General features: G+C 34.0%; 2 protein-coding genes across 2 annotated transcripts; both read left to right on the top strand.

Annotated features, from left to right (window-relative positions):
• Nucleotides 1-721: 721 nt before the first annotated feature.
• Nucleotides 722-7,173, top strand: LOC132053316 (cytochrome P450 CYP72A219-like). Its single transcript, XM_059445286.1, has 5 exons — nt 722-1,080; nt 2,129-2,346; nt 3,263-3,504; nt 4,271-4,652; nt 6,398-7,173. The coding sequence occupies exons 1-5, from the start codon at nt 780-782 to the stop codon at nt 6,818-6,820; spliced, it is 1,566 nt and encodes a 521-aa protein (XP_059301269.1). The 5' UTR covers nt 722-779; the 3' UTR covers nt 6,821-7,173.
• An 8,244-nt stretch (nt 7,174-15,417) lies between these two features.
• On the top strand, nt 15,418-24,882 carry LOC132054785 (cytochrome P450 CYP72A219-like). Its single transcript, XM_059446757.1, has 5 exons — nt 15,418-15,814; nt 22,508-22,725; nt 23,036-23,268; nt 23,416-23,803; nt 24,259-24,882. Exons 1-5 carry the CDS (start codon nt 15,538-15,540, stop codon nt 24,682-24,684), a joined length of 1,542 nt encoding a protein of 513 aa, XP_059302740.1. The 5' UTR covers nt 15,418-15,537; the 3' UTR covers nt 24,685-24,882.
• The last annotated feature ends 808 nt before the right edge of the window (nt 24,883-25,690 follow it).

Genomic DNA, 25,690 nt, shown 5'->3' with positions numbered 1-25,690 from the left:
GTTTTTAGCCTCATTTATTCGCTTAATTAATTGTAAAAGAATTATTTTTTTCCTAATTTATGTGACACACTTATCTTATAAACTGTCTCGAAAAAATGTTATTCTTTTATATTTAGAAATAATTTAACTTTAAGATTCTCATTTTACCTAATTTATGTGACATAATTTTCTTTTTAGTCTGCAATCATGTCATCTTTCTACATTTAGAAATAACTTAACTTTAAAATTCTTATTTAGTCTTATGAGATAGCATAGTTTATTGCCGAATATCTAAGGTTCATTTTGGACTATGAGTTAATTTTTTAAACTACTTAATTTTTATGTCCAGTTAAATAGTGTTACGGGTCGAAAAAGAAAAGGAGGTTTAAGAGTAGACAAGTCCGACAGAAAATGACATGCAACATGGATTTCTCTCAACTTTCAAAGACGTGTGCTGATATTGTTTGACTATAGTTTCTTGGTCATAACGTCTTTAATTTAAAAATTCACTTTCTTCTCCCCAACTATAGCAGCATTATAACGAGGCGGAGTTAGAATTTAAAATTAATAAAGTTTGAATTTGTTATCGAATTCATAGCTCGTTTTAGTTACAAGTTCGCAATTAAATATTTATATATATTAAATAAATTTTATAAGGTCTAAATACAAATTATTGTATTCGTACGAACAATACAAAAGATTGTAGCTTTTCTCTAGATACTCTATATGTGTGTGTCTATATATATATATCATACATAAAGACCGGATAGAGCTAACTGTGTGGTATAGAGCGGAGGATAATGCCTTTTCATATGGAGATATCATATTATAACTTCAAAATTGCAATATTTTCATTTGCAATTATTTTTGTTTTAAGATGGACATGGAGAATCTTGAATTATGTTTGGTTCAAACCAAAAAAGTTGGAGAAATGCCTAATACAACAAGATCTCAAAGGAAATTCATACAAGTTCTTGTTTGGGGACATGCAAGAGATGAAGAAGATGGGTGAAGAAGCTTTGTCCAAACCTATTGATTTCACACATGACATGATTTGGCCTAGAGTTAGCCCCTTCATTCACAAAACTATCACAAATTATGGTACTTCTTCACAATTCCAATCTTCTGTTTTCAACTAAGTTACTAACTAGAATTATATTCCACTTATATTAAGGGTAGTAATTAATTACTTGTTGTGTATTTTATCTGGTCTGTTAGTATAATATTTTTCGTGTCAGTGTATAGAAGTTAAATTATGAGTTTACATTATATATACCGTCCGTGTAAGGAATCTTTACACCATCATAAGCTAGAGACAATTTTGAACACCCTGGACCACTTGAGCTAACCTTTTGCATTTGTTCAAAGTATTCAAAAGTTAATATATGTACATAAATACAGAAAATGTACCTTATATATATATGCAATGTAATTTTTTGCGGAAGGGAACACCCTTGCCACCCTCTAAATCCGCCAGATAAACTATCTTATAAGTATTTAAGATTACAAGTTCAAAATTTAAGGAGACTTACTTGTAGATATTCTTTTGGACAACCTCATAGTATATATATTTTTTATATTGTTGATAAGTATAACTTAAACTCTTAAATTAGACTTATGTCTAACAATTTAAAAGATATTTAATGTATATCATTACTATAGTTTTACCTGCTACAACAAGTTATAAACGATTACCATTTATATAATTGAGAAATCCTTGATAACAAATGACGCACAGTTAAAAACAAGGTGGATAATAGGCACGCCTCTTAACCCTTCTCCACTTAAATATCAGATTTTTACCTACGATAAGTGTTTGAAGCTGTGGCACACATCTAATCTACACATCGTGTGTTTTGCTTTTACCACTGGATCAAAGTCCTGAGAGCAAGTCATTTACCATGTTTGGTAGGTTATCAATCCACGCTTGCCATACAAAAACTATTTTTTTTTTGGTATCTGTTTGATAGCGTAAAATTTCTTTACAATCTTAAAATAAGTCAGTAATTAAACTTTTTTGTGTATAAATATATAGTCTGAGTCAAAAGTAACTAGATGATTTTGCCCACACAACGTATATGTATTGAAATATTCACTATCTATAAATCTTTGATCATGAATTCAGTCATTATTATACATTAATTTGTAGGTAAGAATTGTTTTGTGTGGATCGGGCCAAGACCAGCAGTACTCATCACAGAACCTGAACTTATAAGGGAGGTGCTAACAAAGAACTACGTTTATCAGAAGGCTCGTGGCAGTCCACTCTCTAAGTTGTTAGTAGCTGGACTTGCAAACCATGAAACAGATAAATGGGCCACACACAGAAGGCTTCTCAATCCTGCTTTTCATCTTGACAAGTTGAAGGTTTTACTACTATCAAACCTTCTTATATTCAATTATTGTTATTACTATTTATTATGGTATTTTATCTAAACCGTCCATCGAATTTAATATTTACTTTTTAGTCGATATACATAATTGTACACATATTAAATATTCACCGGACTATTTTTAATTTAAGCGATTGGGTGATTGACTATCTAGGTTAAATACTTCATTTATTGAAGTTTAACCTAAATACACTAATATTAATGTACTCTAATATTAATGTACTCTAACATGTTGTCACAACTCACATGTTATGTCCGCCTTATTTTCTGGGTTATTAATCCACTTCTAATTATGAACAGTTATCTATATTTATCTTTTAGGTGGCTTGATTCTGTAAAAGTTTTTTACATTGTCAGTTTATAAAAAGATAAATTCCTAGGGGTTGTTTGGCTGGTGGGGAATAAGGGTTTATAGTCCCGAGATAAATTGTAGGATTATTTTATCCGTTATTTGGTAGAATTTCTTATTTCGGGATTAAAAATTTCGGCATTGTTTATACCATGATTGTGTACCATATTCTATGTGGCATAACAATCCCGAGATAAAAACAACAATATGCCACATTTTCCCTTCAAAGCTTTTCTCCCAATTTTTAAATGAAAGACAAGGCTAAAATTAAAAATAAAAGTTTATCCCAATTTTTCCATTTTAAATCAAACACGTGTTTTATATACTATCCTTACATCCCATGAATGGACCAAACATATATTTTAAAAATATATTCACGAAATAATTACATCCCATGAATGGACCAAACATATATTTTAAAAATATATTCACGAAATAATTCCATCATTATTTAGTCTCCGTATTATGATCCCGCCATTATAAAACGAAATGCTTGTTTCTCCAACCAAACCACCCCTTATTCTTATTAATTAATGTGCAGCATATGCTACCTGCATTCAAATTGACTGTTAGTGAGGTGTTGAGCAAATGGGAGAAAATTGTATTGAAAGAAGGATCAGAAATAGATGTGTGGCCTTATCTTCAAACTTTGACAAGTGATGCAATTTCAAGAACTGCTTTTGGCAGTAGTTATGAAGAAGGAAGAAAGATTTTTGAACTTCAAAGAGAACAACTTCAACTGATCTCAAAAGTGTCACGCACAATATACATTCCAGGATGGAGGTAAAATTATTCATTTCTTTATGAATTCTAAAATAAATCACTAAGATAATGTTTCAATAATTCTAAAAAACGTTTAGGTCTTTTTAATTTTCCAGTGGGTAATAAATCTTGAAAATAATTTGAGATCCATTCTTGACATCAGATATTATTTAACAACTATACTTTGATATGTAACAAATATACATGAATTTATTCATTAACTTTAAATGATGATGTTCTAAGTTTCAATTCTTACCGCCAAGAGTTACGATAGGATTGATCAAATTTCATCCACCCTTGATCTAAGGTTATGAAAGAAATTCTCATAAGAAAAGCTTCCCCCTTTAATGGGCACACAACGAGTATCCGGATTTGTCGGGCCCTAATGTAGTACCAGACACCTGGTGGGAAACAAAAAGAAGTTTTAACTCTTAGTTTATAAATGTGAGTGGTTTCTTTGGGAAATTTTAAATAAACTTTAATTGAAAAATATTTTAGAGAGAAATTGATCCGAAAAGTGAAATCCTAGATTCGTAAAGAGGAGTAATGTTCTTGAATACAACATTGTGTAGCTTAATTAGTTGAATCCCAGAGATAGCGATGTTATTGTTCTTCCATTTGCTCATGAGAAATACTTCTACCTATCTTTAAGGAACGTGTTTACATGTCTCCAAGTCTATCACATTTCTTTTATAATGATTTTCTCAATAATATTATCAATGTTCTAACAAAGTCATCACTACTTTCTTGTTTGCAATTTTGTACTAAATTTCTTGAACTACTGTAGGTTTTTGCCAACTAAAAGCAACAAAAGGATGAAGCAAATCTTCAACGAAGTAAGAGAACTTGTTTTGGGAATTATCAATAAAAGACTGAGGATGATTGAAGCTGGAGAAGAGCATGATGATTTATTGGGTATATTATTAGCATCCAATTTAAAAGAAATTCAACAACATGGACATAAAAAATTTGGTATGAACATTGATGAGGTGATTGAAGAGTGTAAATTGTTCTATTTTGCTGGGCAAGAGACTACTTCAACTTTACTTGTATGGACAATGATTTTATTGTGCAAGTATCCTATTTGGCAAGAAAGAGCTAGAGAAGAGGTTCTACAAGTTTTTGGAAGTGATGAAATTGACTATGACAAGTTGAATCAGCTAAAAGTAGTAAGTATTGTCTACATTCTCAACTATTTTGAACTTTTTTGTTATTGAGGCAGTGTTCGGGTCAGTTTGCACGTACCTCAATCGGACACACACACACACACACACACACACACATATATATATACTAGTTATGTGAGGCCCGTGCTAAGCCCGGGCCCAAACTCAAGATATAAAAGCAGATATTTTAACTAAAGAAATATAATTTGTGTTAGTACAAGTGTACAATAACAACAACAACAACCATATACCCATTGTAGTCCCACAAGTGGGTAGTTATATAAAAGCAAAATTTTCATTCCACTCCTTTAATATTTTAACTTCCATTTTGATGAAATTATTTAATTCAAATCAAATTTGGAACTTAATTTGACATTATAACTTATGTATCCTAATTTTTGAAGTTATTTAATTCTAAATAAATAATCTATACATAGTTAATGAACTTTTAAGACAAATACATAATTTAACTTGTGCGAGCAGATGGGCGCTCCTCTCTTAATTAGGGATTAGGGGTTCGAACATGGATATGGAAAAAAAATCTTTGGAGGAAGCGCTCCCCCCCGAATAGGCGCGATGCAGTGCGAATTATCTAGATTAATTGGGCTCAAATGCGGATATCGAGCACCAATCAGAAAATCAAAGAACGTGAAAAATGAGGTAGGAGGTTCGATAGCTTTTGAAAAGTAGACTTTAAAAACAAAAACAAAAAAATTGACATAAATAAATAAGATTAGGACCTAAAATTAATTAATTAAAAAGTTTTAAAAAAATTTGAAAATTATTGTAAGGACTACAAAAGTCCCCAGGCTCGATAGCTTTTGAAAAGTAGACTTTAAAAACAAAAAAATTGACTTAAATAAATAAAATTAGGACATAAAAGTAATTAATGAAAAAGTTTTTAAAAATTTAGGAAATTATTGTGAGGACTACAAAAGTCCTCACATTCCCTCTTATATATAATAGTAATATATTCCGCTTTATCTAGTTCACTTATAAGATTTAATAGTATGTAAATGTATTCATTTCCTCTGCATTGACACGATCAATACTACTATGGGAGTGAAACAAGGGATCTAAAGAAGAAGAAAGGCTAGACTATATTAGTAACAAGCAAACCTTATATGTGTATCTCCAAACATTTTGGAAATAAATACCAATTAGAAGGTCTATATATATATACATATGAGAAGAAATTCCCTAAAGTTTCTTCGTCTCCTACTGACATTTGAACTCTGACCTCCTATGATTTTCACTCACTTCATTGATGAACAGGCCAAACCCTTAGTTAATTTTAAGATCGGCCACTCAACTGTCACTTTATAAAAACGACTTTTTATAATCAAAAGTCACTCACCTTTACTTAAGTATGATATAAAATCACTAAACTAATTCTTATGACCAAAATACCACTCAACTGTGCCTAAGTATCATAAAAAGTTTATCACTAGGAGGAAACAAACGAGATATAGTGACCGTGTATGTAATATTAATCCTAAAATAATTAGGCAAAATTGATTGACCTTTTGATTACAAAAAAATTGCTTGTTGACCGCTTTTGTAAGACTTGGGCAAAGTGAGTGACTTTTCATTATATCAAATGCAACAAAAGTAAAAATTGAGTGACCATCCATGAAATTACCTTTCATGCTTCACTTAATCAAATTCTGAATTCATTCGTTTATCTTCTACAATGAAGATGTTTTGATGGCCCATAATATTAACTTGTGATCTATTTATTTTTATAGGTGACTATGATCTTAAATGAGGTCTTAAGGTTGTATCCATCAGGATATTTTATCAGTCGACTGGTGACAAAAGACACAAAGTTAGGGAATTTGTGTTTACCCTCTGGGGTGCAACTCATATTAGCAACAATTTTGTTGCATCATGATATTGAAATATGGGGAGATGATGCAATGGAGTTCAATCCCAAGAGATTTAGTGAAGGGATATTAAAAGCAACAAAAGGACAAGTTGTATTTTTTCCATTTAGTTGGGGTCCAAGAATATGCATAGGCCAAAACTTTGCTATGTTAGAGGCAAAAATGGCAATGGCCATGATTCTAAAACACTATGCATTTGAACTCTCTCCGTCTTATGCTCATGCTCCTCATCCACTATTGCTTCAACCTCAATATGGTGCTCAATTAGTTTTGTACAAGATGTAGAAATGCGTCTTTTGTCTAAATAGGGTTGTAATAACATTGAGTCTACTGTCCTACTATGTTTTATTTCCCGACCTTCATTTGTATATGACTATTACGTTAATGACCCTTCAAATCAGACATTGAGGAGAAGGATCACGCTTTATAACGACTAGTTAATATATAAAATATGTCATCCGAAGCAAAAAAAAAAAAGAAGAAGAAATGTGTGTATTTTGAGTCATGTTGTATTGTTCTTTAATTATAGTTCATGTAACTAGGAGTTTAAGGATCGGTGTAGTAGCTATGTATATGTCAGTCTTATATGTGTTGTTTGGTAAGAATAAAGTATTTCATAATATTATTAATTTGCTCTATGTTTATCTTCATCTTTCATTTTTATGTGCCTCAATTTTTTTATTTTTTTTTATCCTTTGTATTGTGCTATTCGATCTCTTCTTCCCTTTTGCAATAATATGATAGCAAGAGCCTACTTTATTTTCAGAACATATAATATTCTTTTTTATATTTTTGTCATAAGACCCTTTTTATTGGAGATCACTAAATAAAACATAAAAAAATTTCTTTGTGTATCGTGAAAATTTTCATCAAGAATTAAGACCATACTAACATATGCTATAGAGTCCGTAAGTTAGAATGATTGCTGGTCTAGTTATATGTATGCATTTGATTTTTATTTGCATATATATACATAGTTCGAACCTTATTTAGTTGAACTCATAAAATCTAGCCTAGATTTGCTTCTGATAGATTGTGGAGGATATAGATACTATTAGTACTATAATTTCACCAAACCCAATATATATGTGCAAAAAGCAAAAGAAATTCAACAAATTTTGGATTATGAATTCCGAGAAGTTTAAAGGCGGTATAGTAGCAATAAGACCAATCAGATATATTTGGAAAGAGGCGAAGTAATGTGCAGATTTTCTAAGGAATAAAGGCTACAAACACCAAGAAGATTTGATAATATGGAGGAATGGGTTAAAGGAAATGAAATGTTTTCTCCTGGCAAATGTGATCTGTGTGGCTTATGAAAGATGATAAGGTTTTTGTTTAGTCAAATTCTGTAACCTACACCCCCAACCCCCCCGGCGGCAAAAAAAAAAAAAATGAAGTTGACTTTGTACAATAACATTAATTGAATGTTGTGCTGAGAATTCTCACAGGCTTTTAGTATATAGTTATAAAAGCTAAAATAACCTACTCATGAAGAATCTACACAAGCTGTTCTATTTAAAGGAGATTCCACCAACGTTCTCCAAGAGATTGATGCACATCTAAAGTTAATAATTGAATCTAGGAGTAGGGGTGGCAAATTAGTGCTTGAAAATATGACCCACAATGTAATTATTTTGTGAGGTACTTTATTTGGACATAACTATTTAACCTGTACCTACTTTTCAATTTTTTTTGCACATCTACGATTTTGGAACAACTTCTTACATGCGGTGTCCGGCTAAAGTTACTTATGGTTGAAGCTCAGTTTCTGCCCAGCGGTCAGGCAAAAGTGGCTGAACGTCAGCCATATATGCATGAACTTTAGCTGATACGCTTGAACTTCAAGCAAAAATGGCTGAAGTTCATACCAAAATGACTGAATTCAACCACATATTGCTGAAGTTTACCAAAATGACTGAATTTAGCCACATATTGCTAAAGTTTAGGCAAAAATAGTTGAATTTCAACCATCTGTGCATGAACTTGAACCATATGTAACTTCAGACAGTAATTCCGAAGTAGGTAGACTTGCAAATTTTTACGCACTTCGGGTATGATATAAATAGTGATCCCGAAATCAGATATCTATGCACTTGGGCCCCGTACAACCACTTAAGTTTGAACAAGTTAATGACTTGCCCATTTATTAACTATCTTTCACTTTGACTCGCTCGAATTCAATCAATCTAAAAGTTGGATTGATATATAACACCATTGGACCCACTCAAGTTTATGACTTTGCTGTATAAAAAGTTAATCACACGCAAAAGTAGTTCATGTTTTGCGGGTGCGGGGGGTGGGTTTGGGGGGGGGGGGGGCAAGAAATGTTAAAATGAAGGAGTAGGAAGCAAGAGTCAGGCCAAAAAAAAAGGGGGAAAAAAATACCATTTCGACAATGGTTAATCTTTTCTGTTCAATCTTGGTAGGTTCTTTTTTGAAATCATACAGTGTAAAGGAGTAGTCCTCATTTAATCTTTAACTAGACTTAGGCTGCATTTGTTTTCACTAAGATTAAGACGTCTGAATCTGAATGTGTATCTGAATGATTAAAATAGTGTCTCTAGATCTGAACACTGAATGATTAAGACTGTTTGTTTTTCAACATCTGAATGTTCATAATTTTTTATTTTAAACTTATTTTACATAAAATTTAAATAAAAGAGTAATTAAATATTATATCAACAAAATATTTTAAGAAAATGTTGATATAACAATTAGATGAAACTTTATAAAATATGAAAACTTAATATACAATGAGCATTTTAAATTAGATAAAAAGTAAAGTATCTAAAGTACAAGACTTACATATATTCAAGAAAGATTTTTTTTTTCTTTTACAACCCCTTACCCACGCCCCCGCCCCCCGCCCCACATCCCCAAAGAGTCCGGAACTAAAATAACCCCAAAAAAAAGGGTATGAACTAAAATACCCCAGGAAAAAAAAGAGGTACAAAAGTACCTTTAACGCATGAAAATCATGCGTTAAAGGATGGTCTCTTTTTTTTTTTTTTCTTTCTTTGTTTGTTTCTTTCTTTTCTTCTTTCTTCCTTTCTTTCACACTTTTTTACATACTTTAGCCATAGATTAATCATGCTTCGAGACTCCAAAATTTGAATATTTTATATAGAACCCTATTTATTTTTGTGCAATTAATAAGGTAGGCTCAACACATCAAGGATACACAAAACTTCGGATTGTCATTTTAGTGGTTGAAAAGTGCTCGAAGTCCATTTTTGTTTGAAGACTTGTTGTCATTAGCTTTAAGTTATTTATGTTTTAGGGTTTCCTGTTATTTTTATATTAATGCGTAACTTTATTTTGACAATTTCACAAATAAATAAATTAACAATAAATAAAAAATTAATAATCCATAATCAATTAACAAAATATTAATTCATAATCAATTATTTCTGTGTCATATATATATATTATTTTTTTTGCGTTATACCCTTCAACACCCAACTAATTGGAGTCCGCAACTTAAATAACTCCAAAAGTGGGTTTGGGTACCAAAATAATCGATTAACGAATAACGAACAATAAGCTAATTCCCGAATAATGAATAATAAACTAAATCCCGAATAACGAACGATAAACTAAATCCTGAATAACAAACGGTAAGCTAAATCCTTAGTTTTGGATTGAACATCATTAACATAATTTCCGAAAAGGATTAGTTAGTTAACATAATTTTTTGACGAAGGATTAGTTAGTTAATATAAAATTTTGTTCGTTATTACTTTAACTATATGAGTTAAGTAAATTATAATCAACAATACAATATCATGGATTATTCAAAATAACTAACTAAATCCTCCTTAACTTATCCTAGTTACGTAAGTTCTAATTAGATATAAAATTTTAGTTAATTTCAAGAATAATGAATAATTTAGTATTTACAAATACGACACCTCCATGGATCTCCGTTAATTATTTGTTAATTATGGCATTGTTAATATTTGTTAATTATGTCATTGTTAATATATTTATTTACGAAATTATTTTTCCCATGTTAATTACTTGTTTATCCCATGTTAATCGTTAAATAAATTAGTTCGTTTTTTACTAATAATATCTTCTCAGCGCTCCCGCCGAGGTTTGATCCTGGTGGATGAGATAAAAAAAGTCAAAAGCCAAAGGCTTTACCACAAGCCAAGTTGGTTAAAGTAACAATGTAGACACTTTTTATTATTTTGTATGTTCACTAATGCTATCTAACTTCTTTTCTTAAATTGAATTTGGAACCTTGAAATTGACATTGAAAACATCATTATCACGGGATTATGGAATTGAAATATATTTTTCGCCATTAGATTTAAAAAAGAAATAAATGAAAATTGCGCACGAATTTGGGGGAAAATTGAAATTGAATGGGATAACGGACGTTTTTGAAAAATTCGGGGCGGGCGAACAACCTTGCGGCAGTTCAGACCCATAGATCTCGAAAAAATACCCAAAATCAAAAAAAAAAATTGCATCAAATGGACATCCGAGTGCAAAGTTATGACCATTTAAAATTTCACCAACTTACAAATAAATTAGTGCGCAAAAGGTTTTTTAATGTGTTATTTTGGTACCCAAATCCACTTTTTGGGTTATTTAAGTTGCGAACTCCAATTAGTTGGGGGTTGAAGGGTATAAAAAAAAAAAAAAAAAAAAAAATTACACATAAATAATTGATCATGAATTGATATTTTGTTAATTGATTATAAAAATAAAGTTATAATCACTTAAAAATAAAGTTACGCATTAATATAAAAATAATGCGAAACCTAAAACATAAATAACTTAAAGCTAATGACAACAAGTCTTCAAACAAAAATGGACTTGAGCACTTTTCAACCACTAAAATGACAATCCGAAGTTTTGTGTATCCTTGATGTGTTGAGCCTACCTTATTAATTGCACAAAAATAAATAGGGTTCTATATAAAATATTCAAATTTTGGAGTCTCGAAGCATGATTAATCTATGGCTAAAGTATGTAAAAAGTGTGAAAGAAGGGAAGAAAGAAGAAAAGAAACAAACAAACAAACAAAGAACAAAAAAAAAAAAAAAAAAAAAAAAAAAAAAAAAGACCAATCCTTTAACGCATGATTTTCGTGCGTTAAAGATCTTTTTCCTCTTTTTTTGCATTTTTGGTTCATACCTTTTTTTTTGGAGTTATTTTGGTTTCGGACCCCATCCCCAAAAAGAAAAAGTAGAGTGCATCTTTGGAGCCTGACGAAAATAAAATAAAAACAATCTTTGGAGACTCTCTCCATCCCCTGCCCCCGCACTTCCTACCCCATCTCCACTCTTATGTGATGGGTTCACACAGACCCCTCAGAATTTCAATGACAAAAAATCATTCCATCTAAAATTGCCTGAAATAAGATGATAAATAGTAAAGCCATTGAAGGTTAATCACATCATCGTATTCTTTTTGTGTCAGACACAATATATGAGTTTTTTCATGGTAATTTTCACCTTCAATGACAACCCTTTATCTCTTCATTAAAAAAACAGGTGGGAGAGATGGAAACTTCGGATTCCGACGAAAACCATCAAAATTAAAACTGTGTTTATCCTAAAAATAACAGAGAGCATGGGAGATTTATGGAAGAAAGGCGTTGAATCTTTAAAAGCATCGATGGTTTGATGAAGAAAAAAGTTATATCAAAAAGCCTGTGTTTGAGCCTTTGGGTCTGAATAATTTTAAGACTCCTTCCCAGATATGAGCGAATCAGACGTGTCCAGACCCAATAAGTGATAAAAAATTTAAAAAAATAAATGCATTTAATGGATTGAGATCTAAATGATTCAGATTCAGACATCGATTAAGTGCAAACAAATGAGGCTTTAGCAAGCTAATTAGACTCAAAAGGCCTTGTATAGCTAACGTCATTGATCATCCACAACTGTAAAGGAATGAACATTTTCATCTCCAACCTATGCTACAAGAGGTCAGGCCTTATGTCCGCCTCTCTTGTGTACTCTCTCCGTTCTTATGTCCGCCTCTCTTGTGTACTCTCTCCGTCTCAATTTAAGTGTCTTAATTTAATTAGACATGAAATTAAAGAAATAAAGAGAGACTTTTAAATCTTGTGGTCCTAATTTAAAGATGTGTATAATGTACTAAAATGTCCTTTGAATCATTTGGTTACAAACTTATCATGTAGGATGTTTGAATTGTCCACTTACAAAATATAAAAAGAGACACTCTTTTTGAAACAGACTAAAATGGAAACTAACACACTTAAATTGAGACGGAGGGAATACTATTTTGCTGGAGATTAATAAACATGTACGGGTCATGCCAAACCCCCTCCACTTCAAGGAGTGATCAACCTTCAAACAAATTGGGAAGGAAGGAGTAATATTTACCATAACAAATTGGATGCCAAACTACATGATGTTATAAAAACTACAGTTAACTACTCATGAGGAATCTCCATAAGCTGCTCTATGTTGCGGAATGGGGAGATTCCATCGAGGTTCTCCAAAATATTTTATGCGCATCTAAAATTAACTATTGAATTTTGGGGTGACAAACTATCTCATGAAAATATGATGGAACAACGTAAAATTTGCGGGGTATTTTATTTGGGCACTATAATTTAACTTGTATCCACTGTTTAATTTTTTATGTACATCTATCTACTATGAAACAACTTCAGACATGCGGTGTTCGCGTATGTCTGAAGTTACATATGGCTGAATTTCCAGCAAAAATGGCCTCAAGCAAAAATGACTGAATGTAGCTACATATGAAGTTTAGGTAATAATGGTTGAATTTCAGTATGTGTCTGAACTCTAGCTATATATAACTTCAGACAGTTATTCACAGTTATTCTAAAGTAAGTAGACTTGTAAAATTTTCACACACTACGGAAATTTTCGCACACTACGGTATGGCTTAAATGGTGGTCCCGAGGTCGGTATTTGTGGACTTTGGCCCGCTTAAGTTAATGGGCAAAAAACGTATATGTACATACTAAGAGGTTATATTTACGAAATATGACGATATACTTTTCGATTACAAAATATATCAATAGATTTGTTACAAAAATACTATACAAATCGTATAAATTAAAAAGAATTAAATAAAACACATTAAATAAGGTAAGGAGATTGCTTTCATTATTTTATCCAATTTTCTCTCTCCAATCAAAATTAAAATATATTGTTACCTGATTTTCTCCATGCTCCCTTATTTCATCCACTTTTATCTCCACATTCAAAATTAAGAGATATTGTTTTCTAATTTTCTTCAACTTTTATTCAAAAAGTCAATACTAATCGGTAGTTTTTATATACATGTAAAACATATACGTATAATTTCTATATGCAATATGTATAACTGCATAAATTTGTTATAATTTTTGTAAATGAAATATGTATTAAAATTATGTATATTTTGATTATGATAAAGTGCATATAAATTGTATAAAATTTAATCAAAGTACGTATAAATTTTGAGAAAATATGCATAGTAAATTTGTAATTGAGACAAACCAGATTCCATACAAAGTTCATACACCAGAAAATAAATTTTGTGTAAATATTTGTATGCAATATGTATAAATGTATAAATTCGTTATAATTTTTATGGACGAAATATGTATAAAAGTTGTATGTATATTTTGATTATGATAAAGTACATATAAATTATATAAAATCTAATTAAAGTATGTATAGATTGTGAGAAAGTATATATGTATATTAAGTTTTTTGATTGATACAAACCACATTTCATACCCGTATAGTTTTCAACATTTTTTAGATTAATTTATATCGAATTTATTCGCATTCCATACACACTATGCCACATATATCTAAAAAATGATAGTATATAGCAAATTCCATACACATTTCATACATATACTAGTTTTCAACATTTATACAGATTTCAAAAACACAATGATCGCACATATCTCAAAATAATACAAATCAATTTTTATATACAATTAATACACATGTCAGTAATAAAAAAATATTTTGTAATATTGGTTTGAAAATTTATATTATGAGAGAAGATGAATTTTAGGTCTAGAAATGGTGTCTAGCATAGAGGGAGAGAGAGAGAAGAATCTTTAAAAAAGGAGAAGAAATTGATTGGTAACTATCCTATAATTAAGTCCACATTTAAAATCAGATTCTTTTTCTTAAAAAATGCCCAAAATCGTGGGTATCTCATTAGTCCAAATCGGTATTCTATTTGGTATACTTTGTAATTTTGTTAGTATGTTTTGTAAATAAGAAAAAGTATCTTTATATTTTGTAATATAGAGTCTTAAGTAGTATTATTAAGTCATTTTCCCTAAGTTAATTTGGATTAGTTAATGATCGTCCCATTTATTAATTCGGGCCATTTAAACTTGATCAATTCAGCCAACATAAAATTTTGTCTGATATATAACCCATTTTTGTCCGCTTTTGTGATTTGGATGTTAAAAAAAAAATTAATCACACGCAAAAGTAGTTCATTCCAGGTGCAGGTCAAAAATCATGAAGTACGAGGTTTTATTAATACGTTTTTATTATATCAACAGACAACATTTTTGACTGGTTTTGTCTTTACTAGACCTTTTAACTTGTATAACTATAGGGGCGGAGTTAAAGTATAGTGTAGGGTTGCATCAAATTCAACAACTTTGGTTTGAATCTTATATTCCTTTTTAAAAATTCATTGAATATGTATATGTATGTATAAATTTAAAACTCAATAACTTAAAAAGTATTAAAATCACAAACTCATAAGCTTTAAAAACATGTATCACAAGATCATCCAAACCCATAAAACAGAACACGAAGACGAAAAGTCTGATTTTCTTGGCAAACAAGATTAACTTAGAATTTCCTTGATTTGTCACCTTTTGACTCTTCTAATATTTCTCCATGATAATATAGAATAGCTTTAAAACACTATTTTTTTCCCCTTCCAACGATGCATATAAATACAAGATTTTCCAACCCCATTTCTCCACTCTCTATGAGCATTAAAAGAAAAGAAAAAAAATGCAACACATTTCACTTGCAATTTCACCTGCTATAATATTAATTATTCTTTTGAGATGGGGTTGGAAACTCTTGAATTGGCTCTGGTTGCAGCCAAGTAATTTGGAGAAAAGCCTCAGAGAATTGGGTTTCAGGGGAAATTCTTACAGGCTGTTGTTTGGAGACATGAAAGAAATTTTGAAGATGGATGAAGAATCTAAGTCCAAGCCTATTAAATTCTCACATGATATTGTGCCTAGAATCATGCCTTTCATCCACAAAACCATCATTGATTACGGTGAGTATTATTTCTTATTACAATCAAATCTCTGTGTAACAACATCATTTATAAGCGAAATGATGTTATATAGAACATATAATACTCCCCGCATCCCAATTTATGTGGTGGGTTTGACTGGACAAGTATTACAAGAAAGAAAGAAAAGCTTTTGAAACTTAGGCACTCCCCTGTCTCAATTTATTTGACACTTTTCGCTTTTCGAGAGTTAAATTTATTAATTTTGATTATGTGTTTGAACATAGAATTTTTAAATTTTTCGAAATAAAATTTACATATTTGAAAACTAGGTAAAAAGTATTATAAGTCACCATAATTAATGATTTGAAATATTTAAAAGACATGAAAAAATTACGGTCAAAGTACAATTCGTTTCTTGAAAAATGAAAAGTGTCAAACAATTTGGGACGGAGGGAGTATAAAATAAGCTATTGATATTTGTCGACTATAAATCATAATCTCATTAAGGATAAAATGGGCCTTCAAAGTTAAATTATTACCATTTTTTTTGTGGGGATTGCCCTTCAAAGGCACTGGTCTTTAATTTTTGCCCCTCAAATTGGTGGTCTTTAATTTTTTCCCTTTGTATAATACCCGAGGTTCTGGGTTCGAATCTCAGCTAAAAAAAAAAAAAAAAAAAAAAAAAAAAATTCGCAAGGCAGAGGTTTGTAGCAAAGTTAGGCCTATTCGGGCAAAAATTAGGCGTTTGTAAAATTTCAACTAAGTAAAAAAGAAAAAAAAAGTCTGAATAAGGCAAAGTTTTGCCTTATGCCTGAAGGCAAAATTCTACCTTAAGGCAGAATTTCAAACTATGCCTGAGGCATGCAAAACTCTGTCTTGCGAATCCAAACTCTACCTTGCGATTTTTTTTATTTTTTTAAATTTTTGACTGAGGAAGGGTTTGTACCCAAAATCAAGGGATTTTTATCGAATGGAAAAAAATTAAAGACTACCAATTTGAGGGGCACAAATTAAAGCCCAGTGCCTTTGAAGGGAAATCGTGCAAATGACCTAATTATTACTCCCTCCGTCTCAAATTATTTGTCGCTTTTTTATTTTACACGTCCCTTAAGAAATTTAATTCAATGGGGTATTTGACTAACTTTACCCTTATTTATGTCTAAGTCACTCTTCATTAAATGTTTATTCTATTTTTGTGTCATTCTTCATTAATAATAAAATTCTGCTAAGGGTAAAATGAGAAAAAAAAATTAATTTTGCCATGAACTTCTAAAACGATAAATAATTTGAGACAACTATTTTTAGTAACCACGACAAATAATTTGAGACGGAGGGAGTACTAGTAAATATAGAAAGATTTCATTTCTTTTGTAGATTGACTTTAAAAAAAAAGCGTATCACATAAATTGGGACGGAGGGGTACAACATAACATGAACAATTGGTTAAAATAACTTGACCGTTATAGTGAAATATTGTTATAGAGATGTCTGACTATAGTACACATGCGCGTTCTAATTATTATGGTTGAAAGAATATTTTCCGTAGTTTCCTTTCATTCCTTGAATTGGTTAATATACAAAAATATCCTACTCAAAATAGGAGAGTACAAAATATTACAAAATATTCTAACTTAAATAAGAGATTACAAAAGATTACAAAATATTTACATAATCTATCACACCCCCGCAGCCGAAACGGAGGTTTACGAACGCCGAGACATCACGAAAATCTTCAAAAAGGACACGAGGAAGACCTTTAGTGAAAATATACGCAACCGATATCGGGACGGGACATGAAGGACCCGAACTGTCCCCGCGCAACCTTCTCACGCACAAAATGAATGTCCATCTCAATATGTTTGGTGCGTTGATGTTGCACCGGATTTCCGGACAGATATATGGCACTCACATTTTCACAATATACCAACGTAGCCTTGCGAACTGGACAATGTAGTTCCAATAAAAGATTGCGAATCGAAGAAGACTCGAGACAACATTAGCTACACCCCGATACTCGCCGGCCGCTAGACCGAGAAAGAGTTGGTTGTTGCTTTGACGACCAAGAAATCAAGTTGTCACCCAAAAATACACAATACCCCGACGTAGAACGATGAGTGTCCGGACAGCCACCCCAATCTGCATCGGTGTAGGAGACAAGGTCGGTGATCGATGATGGGTAGAGATGCAACCCGTGATCAAGAGTGCCCTGAACATACCGCACAATCCGCTTAAGAGCCAGCATATGATCGTCCCATGGGTCATGCATATGTAAGCACACCTGTTGGACAAGATATGAAATATCGGTCTCGTGAAAGTGAGATGCGCAGCACTGCGAGACTACGATAATGAGTGGGATCTTCATAAGGAGCACCCGAAGTAGCACTGACCTTCGGTTTTGTGTCAACCGGAGTGAGAGAGGGCTTGCAAGATGACATACCCGCGCGATCAATGATTTCCTCAGCATACGTACGTTGAGAGAGGAACATCCCTCCCTTGTGACGGTCACAACAATGCAAGAAAATAATTCAAAGGACCCAAATCCTTCATAGCAAATTCGGAACCAAGTCTATCCATGATGGAACGACGGAGAGCGTCCGAGGATGCAAGTGAGTATAATATCATCAACATAGAGCAATATGTATGCCATTTCGGTCCCGCATGGTAGATGAACAACAAATTATCAGACACACGCTATTAGAGAAGCCAAGCGAAAACACAAAATACTCGCAAAACGTCTATACCAAGCACGTGGAGCACCGCTTAAGCCCATAGAGAGACTTACGCAATAGGCAAACATAATCGGGATGTGTGCTATCCCGAAAACCCAAAATACGCATATACACGGTTCCTTGAGCTCACCGTGAAGAAAAGCATTCTTCACATCCAGTTGATGTATAGGCCAATGCTTTGACAACGAAAGACTAAGAATAGTGCGGATAGTTGCCGGTTTCACCACCGGACTGAACGTCTCACCACAGTCAATGCCAACCTGCTGAGTTTTGCCATCACATACAAGTCGGGCTTTATGCCTCTCAAAATCACCATTAGACTTTTCTTTATGAGTAAAAATCCACATAGAACGAATAACATTAACATTAGGTGGACGGGGGACCAAATCCCACGTCTTATTCCTAACAAGAGCATCAAATTCATCATTCATAGCCATTTTCCAATTCGGGTCACGAAGAGCGGCCAATGGGTTACCGAGGAAGAGAGATTTCACAACCGTGGTATGTAAGTTAAACGACGTTTAGGCTTGACAATACCCCGTTGGGCGCGGGTGACCATGGTGGGACGGGGAGTGGGGATAAGTGGCCGGACGGGGGGCAAGCGGACGGGGGGCGGGCGGTCGGGCTGGGCGCGGTCGGTCCGGGGCGCCTCACCGTAGGACTAGCGCCCTGTGACGGGAGGCAGCGGAGGAGCAGAGGGCTGCTGGGCAGCGAGCGGAGAGGCAGGAGGGGGGGAGGTCTTTGGTTTTTGGAGGTGATAAAAAATATAAGGAGAGATCCCTTCATCCAAAAAATCGTATGTATGAGGTGGAGGAGTAGACAAGGTAGCAAAGGGAAACCGAGTCTCATCCAAAACAACATGACGACTAAGGATGATCTTATGTGATGATAAGTCATAGCATTTGTAGCCTCATGGTTCGATGGGTACCCCAAAAATACACAAGGTGTAGACCGGGCTCCGCAACTTATGAATCGTAGTTGACGGGAAAGAGGGTAGCACAAACACCCAAAGACCCGAAGGTGCGAGTACGTCGGTTCCTTATGATATAAAGCATGGAGGGGAGATTTATGGTTCAATAACTTGCTGGTAAAATATTAAGTAGGTAAGTTGCCATTTGCAATGTACGATGCCAAAAGGAAGGCGGGAGAGAAGCGTGGGCAAGAAGAGTGCGCACGACATTATTGATAGACCGAATTTTCCTTTCGGCCTTCCCATTTTGTGAGGACGTATGAGGACAAGAAAGACGAAAAGACATCCCATTCGACTCACAAAGACGCCAAAAATCATTATTTTCATATTCTTTCCCATTATCACATTGGACATTTTTTATTTCTCGTTCAAAATGCGTTCGGACATGGGCCCGAAATTCTAAAAACTTAGCAAAGACATCAATTTCCTAGCTAAGGGAAAAGTCCACAAATATTTCGAGAAATCATCCAAGAAAAGAACATAATATCGATGACCCATGGAACTTAAGACAAAGGAGAAGTCCATAAATCACTATGAATAATATCAAAAGGCATACAAGTGTTCGAATCGAGATGGAACAAAAGGCAACTTAATATGTTTTCCAAGCACGCAAGAACGACAAATACTAGAGCAACTAGAATTATTACATTCAATGCTTTTATTTATCCTAAGAGAATTCAAAATCGACGCTCCCGGTGACCCAAACGATCATGCCAAAGAGAAGACAAAGCGAGAAAGGTTGATGGAGAATTGGCTTGGTTTGTGATGGTGGTGGTGATGGGATATAGATCGCCCCTGCTCTCACATCTCATTAGTGGCATCCCCGTCCGATAATCCTTCACGTAAAACCCATATGGATCAAAATTAACTGCACGCAGTTATCGTAGTGAACTTTCTAACAGAGATTAAGTTTTTAAGGAGTTTTAGGGCATGGAGGACATTTTTCAACTAGAAAAGAGGGTTTGGGGAAGGCAAATGAGTATGACCACAACCGCGAATTGGAATTGAATGACCATTACCAACAACAATACCATGATGATTATTGCTCAAATTAGAATAAGACGAGAGATTACCATTCGTGGATGTCATGTGAGATGGCACCGTGTCCATGTACCACTTCGAGTCGAAGGATTCAAAGTCATCGTATGTATGGCCGATTCAATGTCCGTGGGAGCATAAGACGGGGCATACATCTGTCGAACCGGCGCAAAGATACGCCTCGTCGCGGAGGCTAGGGAGCTGTGGCCGAGAATGCCGGCCGTTTAGCCGAGGCCCCGCGCACGTCGGCAAAAGTGGACGGATACGGGCACGTGGCACTATCCGTGGCATCCATCCCCAAGCATAATTGAAGTCGCCACGCCGAAGAGAAGGCCGACGCGCCAACCGGCCTCACAGCGGTGGGCGGTGATTTCCGCGCGCGTGTCCACGGGCCGCGCGCCACAACCGCGCCGCGCGTTGCCACGGCACGCGCCGTTTCGACGGCCAGTGCGGCCTTTGTTGTTGTTATTTTTGCCCTCGGTATTCACGGCAAACATTACCAGACAAATGAGTATTATCAAAAAAATTAGTCGAACCCTCACACACGTGTATGTAGCCCACCATCGCATCGAAGGAGAGAGTGGGCCGCTTGCATCCTTCGTTCTCGTTCCTCCGTAACGAGCAGTGAGAGCGCGCCTTAGTGAAAGGAGGCAATGGTTTGCTGTGACGAACTGCGTTCCCCGCGCCACCCGAATGCGTCGGTGAGACCCGAGACAAGTGAAGAACAAGGCGGGAATTGGAAACCGGAGCCCCACATTTTTAATCGGACGGAGATGCTCTTGAGCTCGACAATACGCGTACGCGTTCGGAAGTCTTCCATCCTAGTTGTAGAGAACTCTTGTTCGAGCATAACAGCACGGGAGTTTTGATGGTCCTGGAAGATATCACGCAAGCGATCCCAGGCTTCCATGGCCGTTGCTCCAGGTTCAAGAATAGTTGTGAGGAGGTCATTCGAAATCGTGGAATAAATCCACTGGAGCACAGTCGCATCAAGGGTCGACCAAAGTTCTTTGTCATCATCGGAGGGAGGGGCTGCCTGCTTCCCTTTCTCTGGTGCGATGATATGGTGTATGACCCTATGGGATATGGCGTGGATCCTAAACAATTCCGCCCGTACGTGCCGTATTGTGCATTCTCCATTTCAAGAACCACGGGAATGTGATTACGGATGTTGCAGACGGACAAAAGCGGGGTGGAAGGATGATTTAGAGGTGGACATGGTGGCGGAAAAAAAAGAGAGAGGTGGCGGCCCGACGGAGCTAGAGACAATGGGAGAGAGAGAGAGGAGAGGAAAAAGAAGAAAACCCTAGACTTCTGATACCATGAAAGAATATTTTCCGTAGTTTCCTTTCATTCCTTGAATTGATTAATAGACAAAAATATCCTACTCAAAATAGGAGAGTACAAAATATTACAAAATATTCTAACCTAAATAAGAGATTACAAAATATTTACATAATCTATCAATGATGATATTTGTTTTTTTGTGTTATTATTTCCTTCACTCAAAACATCCAAAGTCAATATTAGTAGTATAACTTGATGTATTTGTGTGAATTCCTCACGCATATATGCAGTCCCGGAGTCAAGAATTCTAACATGAGGATTTTAGAAAAGAATCAATATTTAGCTAATTATGTTGCTACACTAAAAACTTCCCTTATGTCAAGAGGATTCAACAAATTTATATGCCTAAAAAGTTTTTTTTGTTTTTGAACTATTTGTATAGAATAATTCTCTGTCTAAGGGGATCTAATCGAACCCCTTTGGACAATGTAGTTCCGCCCCTACGCTTGAGGACATGATACTTCTTATCGACTAAATACATGAAAATATATTATGTGAATTGATTTCTCCGGACATTTAAATTCTTAGAGGTGAGATACGTTTATTTCTTTGTTTTTAGATCTATATATAACATAACCAACATTTTAGGCACACAAACAAAGTCGCTCGAAAATTTCCACTAATGAAGTTTTCGAATCTTAATTGTAGGCAAAAATTGTTTTATATGGTTGGGGCCAAATCCAGCAATGCTCATCACGGAACCGGAACTTATAAGGGAGATCTTGTCAAAGAGTAATATTTTCCAGAAGCCTCTGCCTACTGCACTCACAAAGTTGCTAGCGGAAGGAATCTTGAGCTATGAAGCTGATAAATGGGCTAAACATAGAAGAATCATCAATCCTGCTTTTCACCTTGACAAGTTGAAGGTATCTCTAAACTTGATATAGTTCCTTAAGGTTACTATTTAGATTAGTGCTTAACTTTAGTAGATTATCGGACCATCTAAAAGATAACTGTAAGTAACTAGCCATAATAAGTGAAATTAGTAACCTGAAAAATAAAATAAATGACCTGCTATGTACCACATGTTATCACCATTTTTGCGAGCTTCAATATATTCACTCTATTTTATATTGTCAGCATATATGCTTAAATCCTTTAGATAGTACCTTTTCAAGTATTCCAACTCTAGGATACTGAATGTGGTTTGTTTTTAATGCAATGTAAAATAAACAGCATATGGTACCTTCATTCCATTTGACTACTTGTGAGATGTTGAGCAAATGGGAGAAAATTGTCTCGACAGAAGGATCCGAGGTAGATGTCTGGCCTTATCTTCAGACTTTGACAAGTGATGCCATCTCAAGAACTGCTTTTGGCAGTAGCTATGAAGAAGGCAGAAAGATATTTGAACTACAACAAGAACTAGCCAAAATAATTTTAAAAGGGACAGAGTCAAGTTATATTAGGTAAGTTACCTTCATATTTTCGAGGAAGACAACTTTGATGGAGAACATTTTCCATAAAATATAACTTCCGCCATATATAAAAAAAAAACTACAAAAAATTATGGAAGTTTCTTTTCTCATGATTGGATGTTATTTTCTGAATCGTAGTTTTCTGCCGACGAAAGAGAAGAGAAGGATGAACCGTATACATCAAGAAGTAAAATTGCTCATATTGAGAATTATCAATAAAAGAATGAATGAAATTGAAACAGGGGAAGCATCAAATAGTGATGACTTATTGGGCATATTATTGGAATCCAACTTGAAAGAAATCCAGGAAAATGGAAATAAGAAATTTGGAATGAGCATCGATGAGGTAATTGAAGAGTGTAAGTTGTTTTATTTTGCTGGACAAGAGACAACTTCAGCTTTGCTAACATGGTCGATGATTGTATTGAGCAAACACTCCAATTGGCAAGCTCGTGCTAGAGAAGAGGTTTGGCAAATCTTTGGTAACAACATGCCTGATTATGACAAGTTGAATCAACTCAAAGTTGTAAGTATTTTTATACCGTCACTACATAAAACTTAAACTCTTTACATAAAGGATTTAAGTTATATGTACCGATGCCGTCAAGATCTTTTTACATATTGGTGAATCATAACTTGTACGGGATACAAACTAATGTAATCAAGAGATTTACATGTAAATTACCCTAATAAGTTATTTTAATTGTGTAAATATTTTTTGCATCGTTGGTGCAGCAAACTCAAACTCTTACATAAAACTGTCTATGATGATTTGATTAGGTGGAGTACACAGGCAGTGTAAAGATCTTTTACACTACTGATGTACTTAAACCTTCCTTATTTCTTAAGTTACTAATCCCGTTATTTTTTATAGACGTTATCTGTTATTATCTTTAAGATGACCTGATAGAGTAAAAATTCTTTTATAGCGTCAGTGTAGAGAAAACTCTTTCTAAGATGTTTGTTTTGCTACTTTAACAGGTAACCACGATTATTCAAGAAGTCTTGAGATTGTATCCACCACTCTTTTTGATGGGTAGAGAGGTAAATAAAGAAACCAAATTGGGAAACTTAACACTACCAAGTGGTCTGCAACTCGTATTGCCAACAATATTGTTGCATCATGACCAAGAAATATGGGGTGAAGATGTTAAGGAGTTCAATCCAGATAGGTTTAGTGAAGGAGTCAACAAAGCAACAAAAGGGAAATTTGCATATTTTCCATTTAGTTGGGGACCAAGAAATTGCATTGGACAAAACTTTGCTATGTTAGAGGCTAAAATGGCACTTGCGATGATCCTAGAACACTATGCTTTTGAGGTTTCTCCATCTTATGCTCATGTTCCTTATTCAGTGCTAACTCTTCAACCTCAATATGGTGCTCAGCTAATTCTACAAAAGCTTTAGAATAGATGAAGTAGAGATTCTTGTACTACGTTTAGATTACTACTGTTAATAGAGACCACTTGTTTGTTTAATTTTCACATGGTATTGGGTTGTTATTTTTATTTGTAAAGTAGATGGTTCCTGCTATTATTCATGAAGAGTGTATTAGTAGATTATTAATTAAAATCGGATCTATTAGCTATTAAGTGTATCTCTTCTTATATTTCACCGGGTGTCCTCCTTAAAGGCCGGTGTTTAATTTATGGCCCCGTTAAGAAAAACAGTGCAAGATATAGACATCCCCTTGAATTCTTAATACAAGATGCTGCTATCAAGTTGTACATTATGTCACTTAAAGCCCAGTTACATTCTTACTATAACACATATTTAAGAAAGGCAATTGTTGCTTCATACCCAGATCTGACAAGTAGAAGACTCCAAGCTTGTCATCCAGTCATAATCTTTGGTCTCTTCTTCTGTTTCTTTTTCTAGTAATTCCTTCTTCCTGTGTCCTGAAGACAACAATTGAGTAAATAAAACCATGCTCTCTTTAACATATATTTTGAGCTTTTAGATGAGATGATTGCACACTTAAATTTGGTATTAGAGCAAAAAGAGGTCCTAGGTTCGAGTCCTTATGACAAAGAATTTTCACGTGTAGCTACTTTTATAAGCAACTTTAGTTTCAAGTTCAATTTAAAGGCTCTTTTAACATCACCCCATAAAGACCATTTTTGTTTGTTTTTTAAGTAATTTATTTTCATGAAATATAAAGATTCTATGATAAAGCACACCCAAGGGTGACAATCAATGAAGTTGCTTAAATTCATGGAGAGCAAGGTTCAAATTCTAGCAGACATAAAAAAAAACTTCAATTTTTCCTATATGTTTACTTTAGTAAGCAGAGATACTTGGTATTTGTCTTTGGTTGAAAATAACATGTATATGGTGAAATAGTCAATATGTACGAAAGCTGGTTGGACACCATAGTTATAAAAAGAAAACAAATACATTCAAAATAATAAAA

Source organism: Lycium ferocissimum, chromosome 4, assembly GCF_029784015.1.
Source record: "Lycium ferocissimum isolate CSIRO_LF1 chromosome 4, AGI_CSIRO_Lferr_CH_V1, whole genome shotgun sequence".
NCBI classification, from domain to species: Eukaryota; Viridiplantae; Streptophyta; class Magnoliopsida; order Solanales; family Solanaceae; genus Lycium; species Lycium ferocissimum.
Note: the sequence above shows the minus strand (reverse complement) of the source record. Positions and strands in the feature narration are given on the sequence as shown.

Bases quoted from the DNA above. Each gene is read 5' to 3' on its own strand.
- LOC132054785 (XM_059446757.1), top strand. From the start codon at position 15,538: ATGCAACACATTTCACTTGCAATTTCACCTGCTATAATATTAATTATT. The intron at 22,726-23,035 runs GTATCTCTAAAC...TAAAATAAACAG, and splicing joins TTCACCTTGACAAGTTGAAG to CATATGGTACCTTCATTCCA. The intron at 23,269-23,415 runs GTAAGTTACCTT...TCTGAATCGTAG, and splicing joins ACAGAGTCAAGTTATATTAG to TTTTCTGCCGACGAAAGAGA.
- LOC132053316 (XM_059445286.1), top strand. From the start codon at position 780: ATGCCTTTTCATATGGAGATATCATATTATAACTTCAAAATTGCAATA. The intron at 1,081-2,128 runs GTACTTCTTCAC...ATTAATTTGTAG, and splicing joins CAAAACTATCACAAATTATG to GTAAGAATTGTTTTGTGTGG. The intron at 4,653-6,397 runs GTAAGTATTGTC...TTATTTTTATAG, and splicing joins AGTTGAATCAGCTAAAAGTA to GTGACTATGATCTTAAATGA.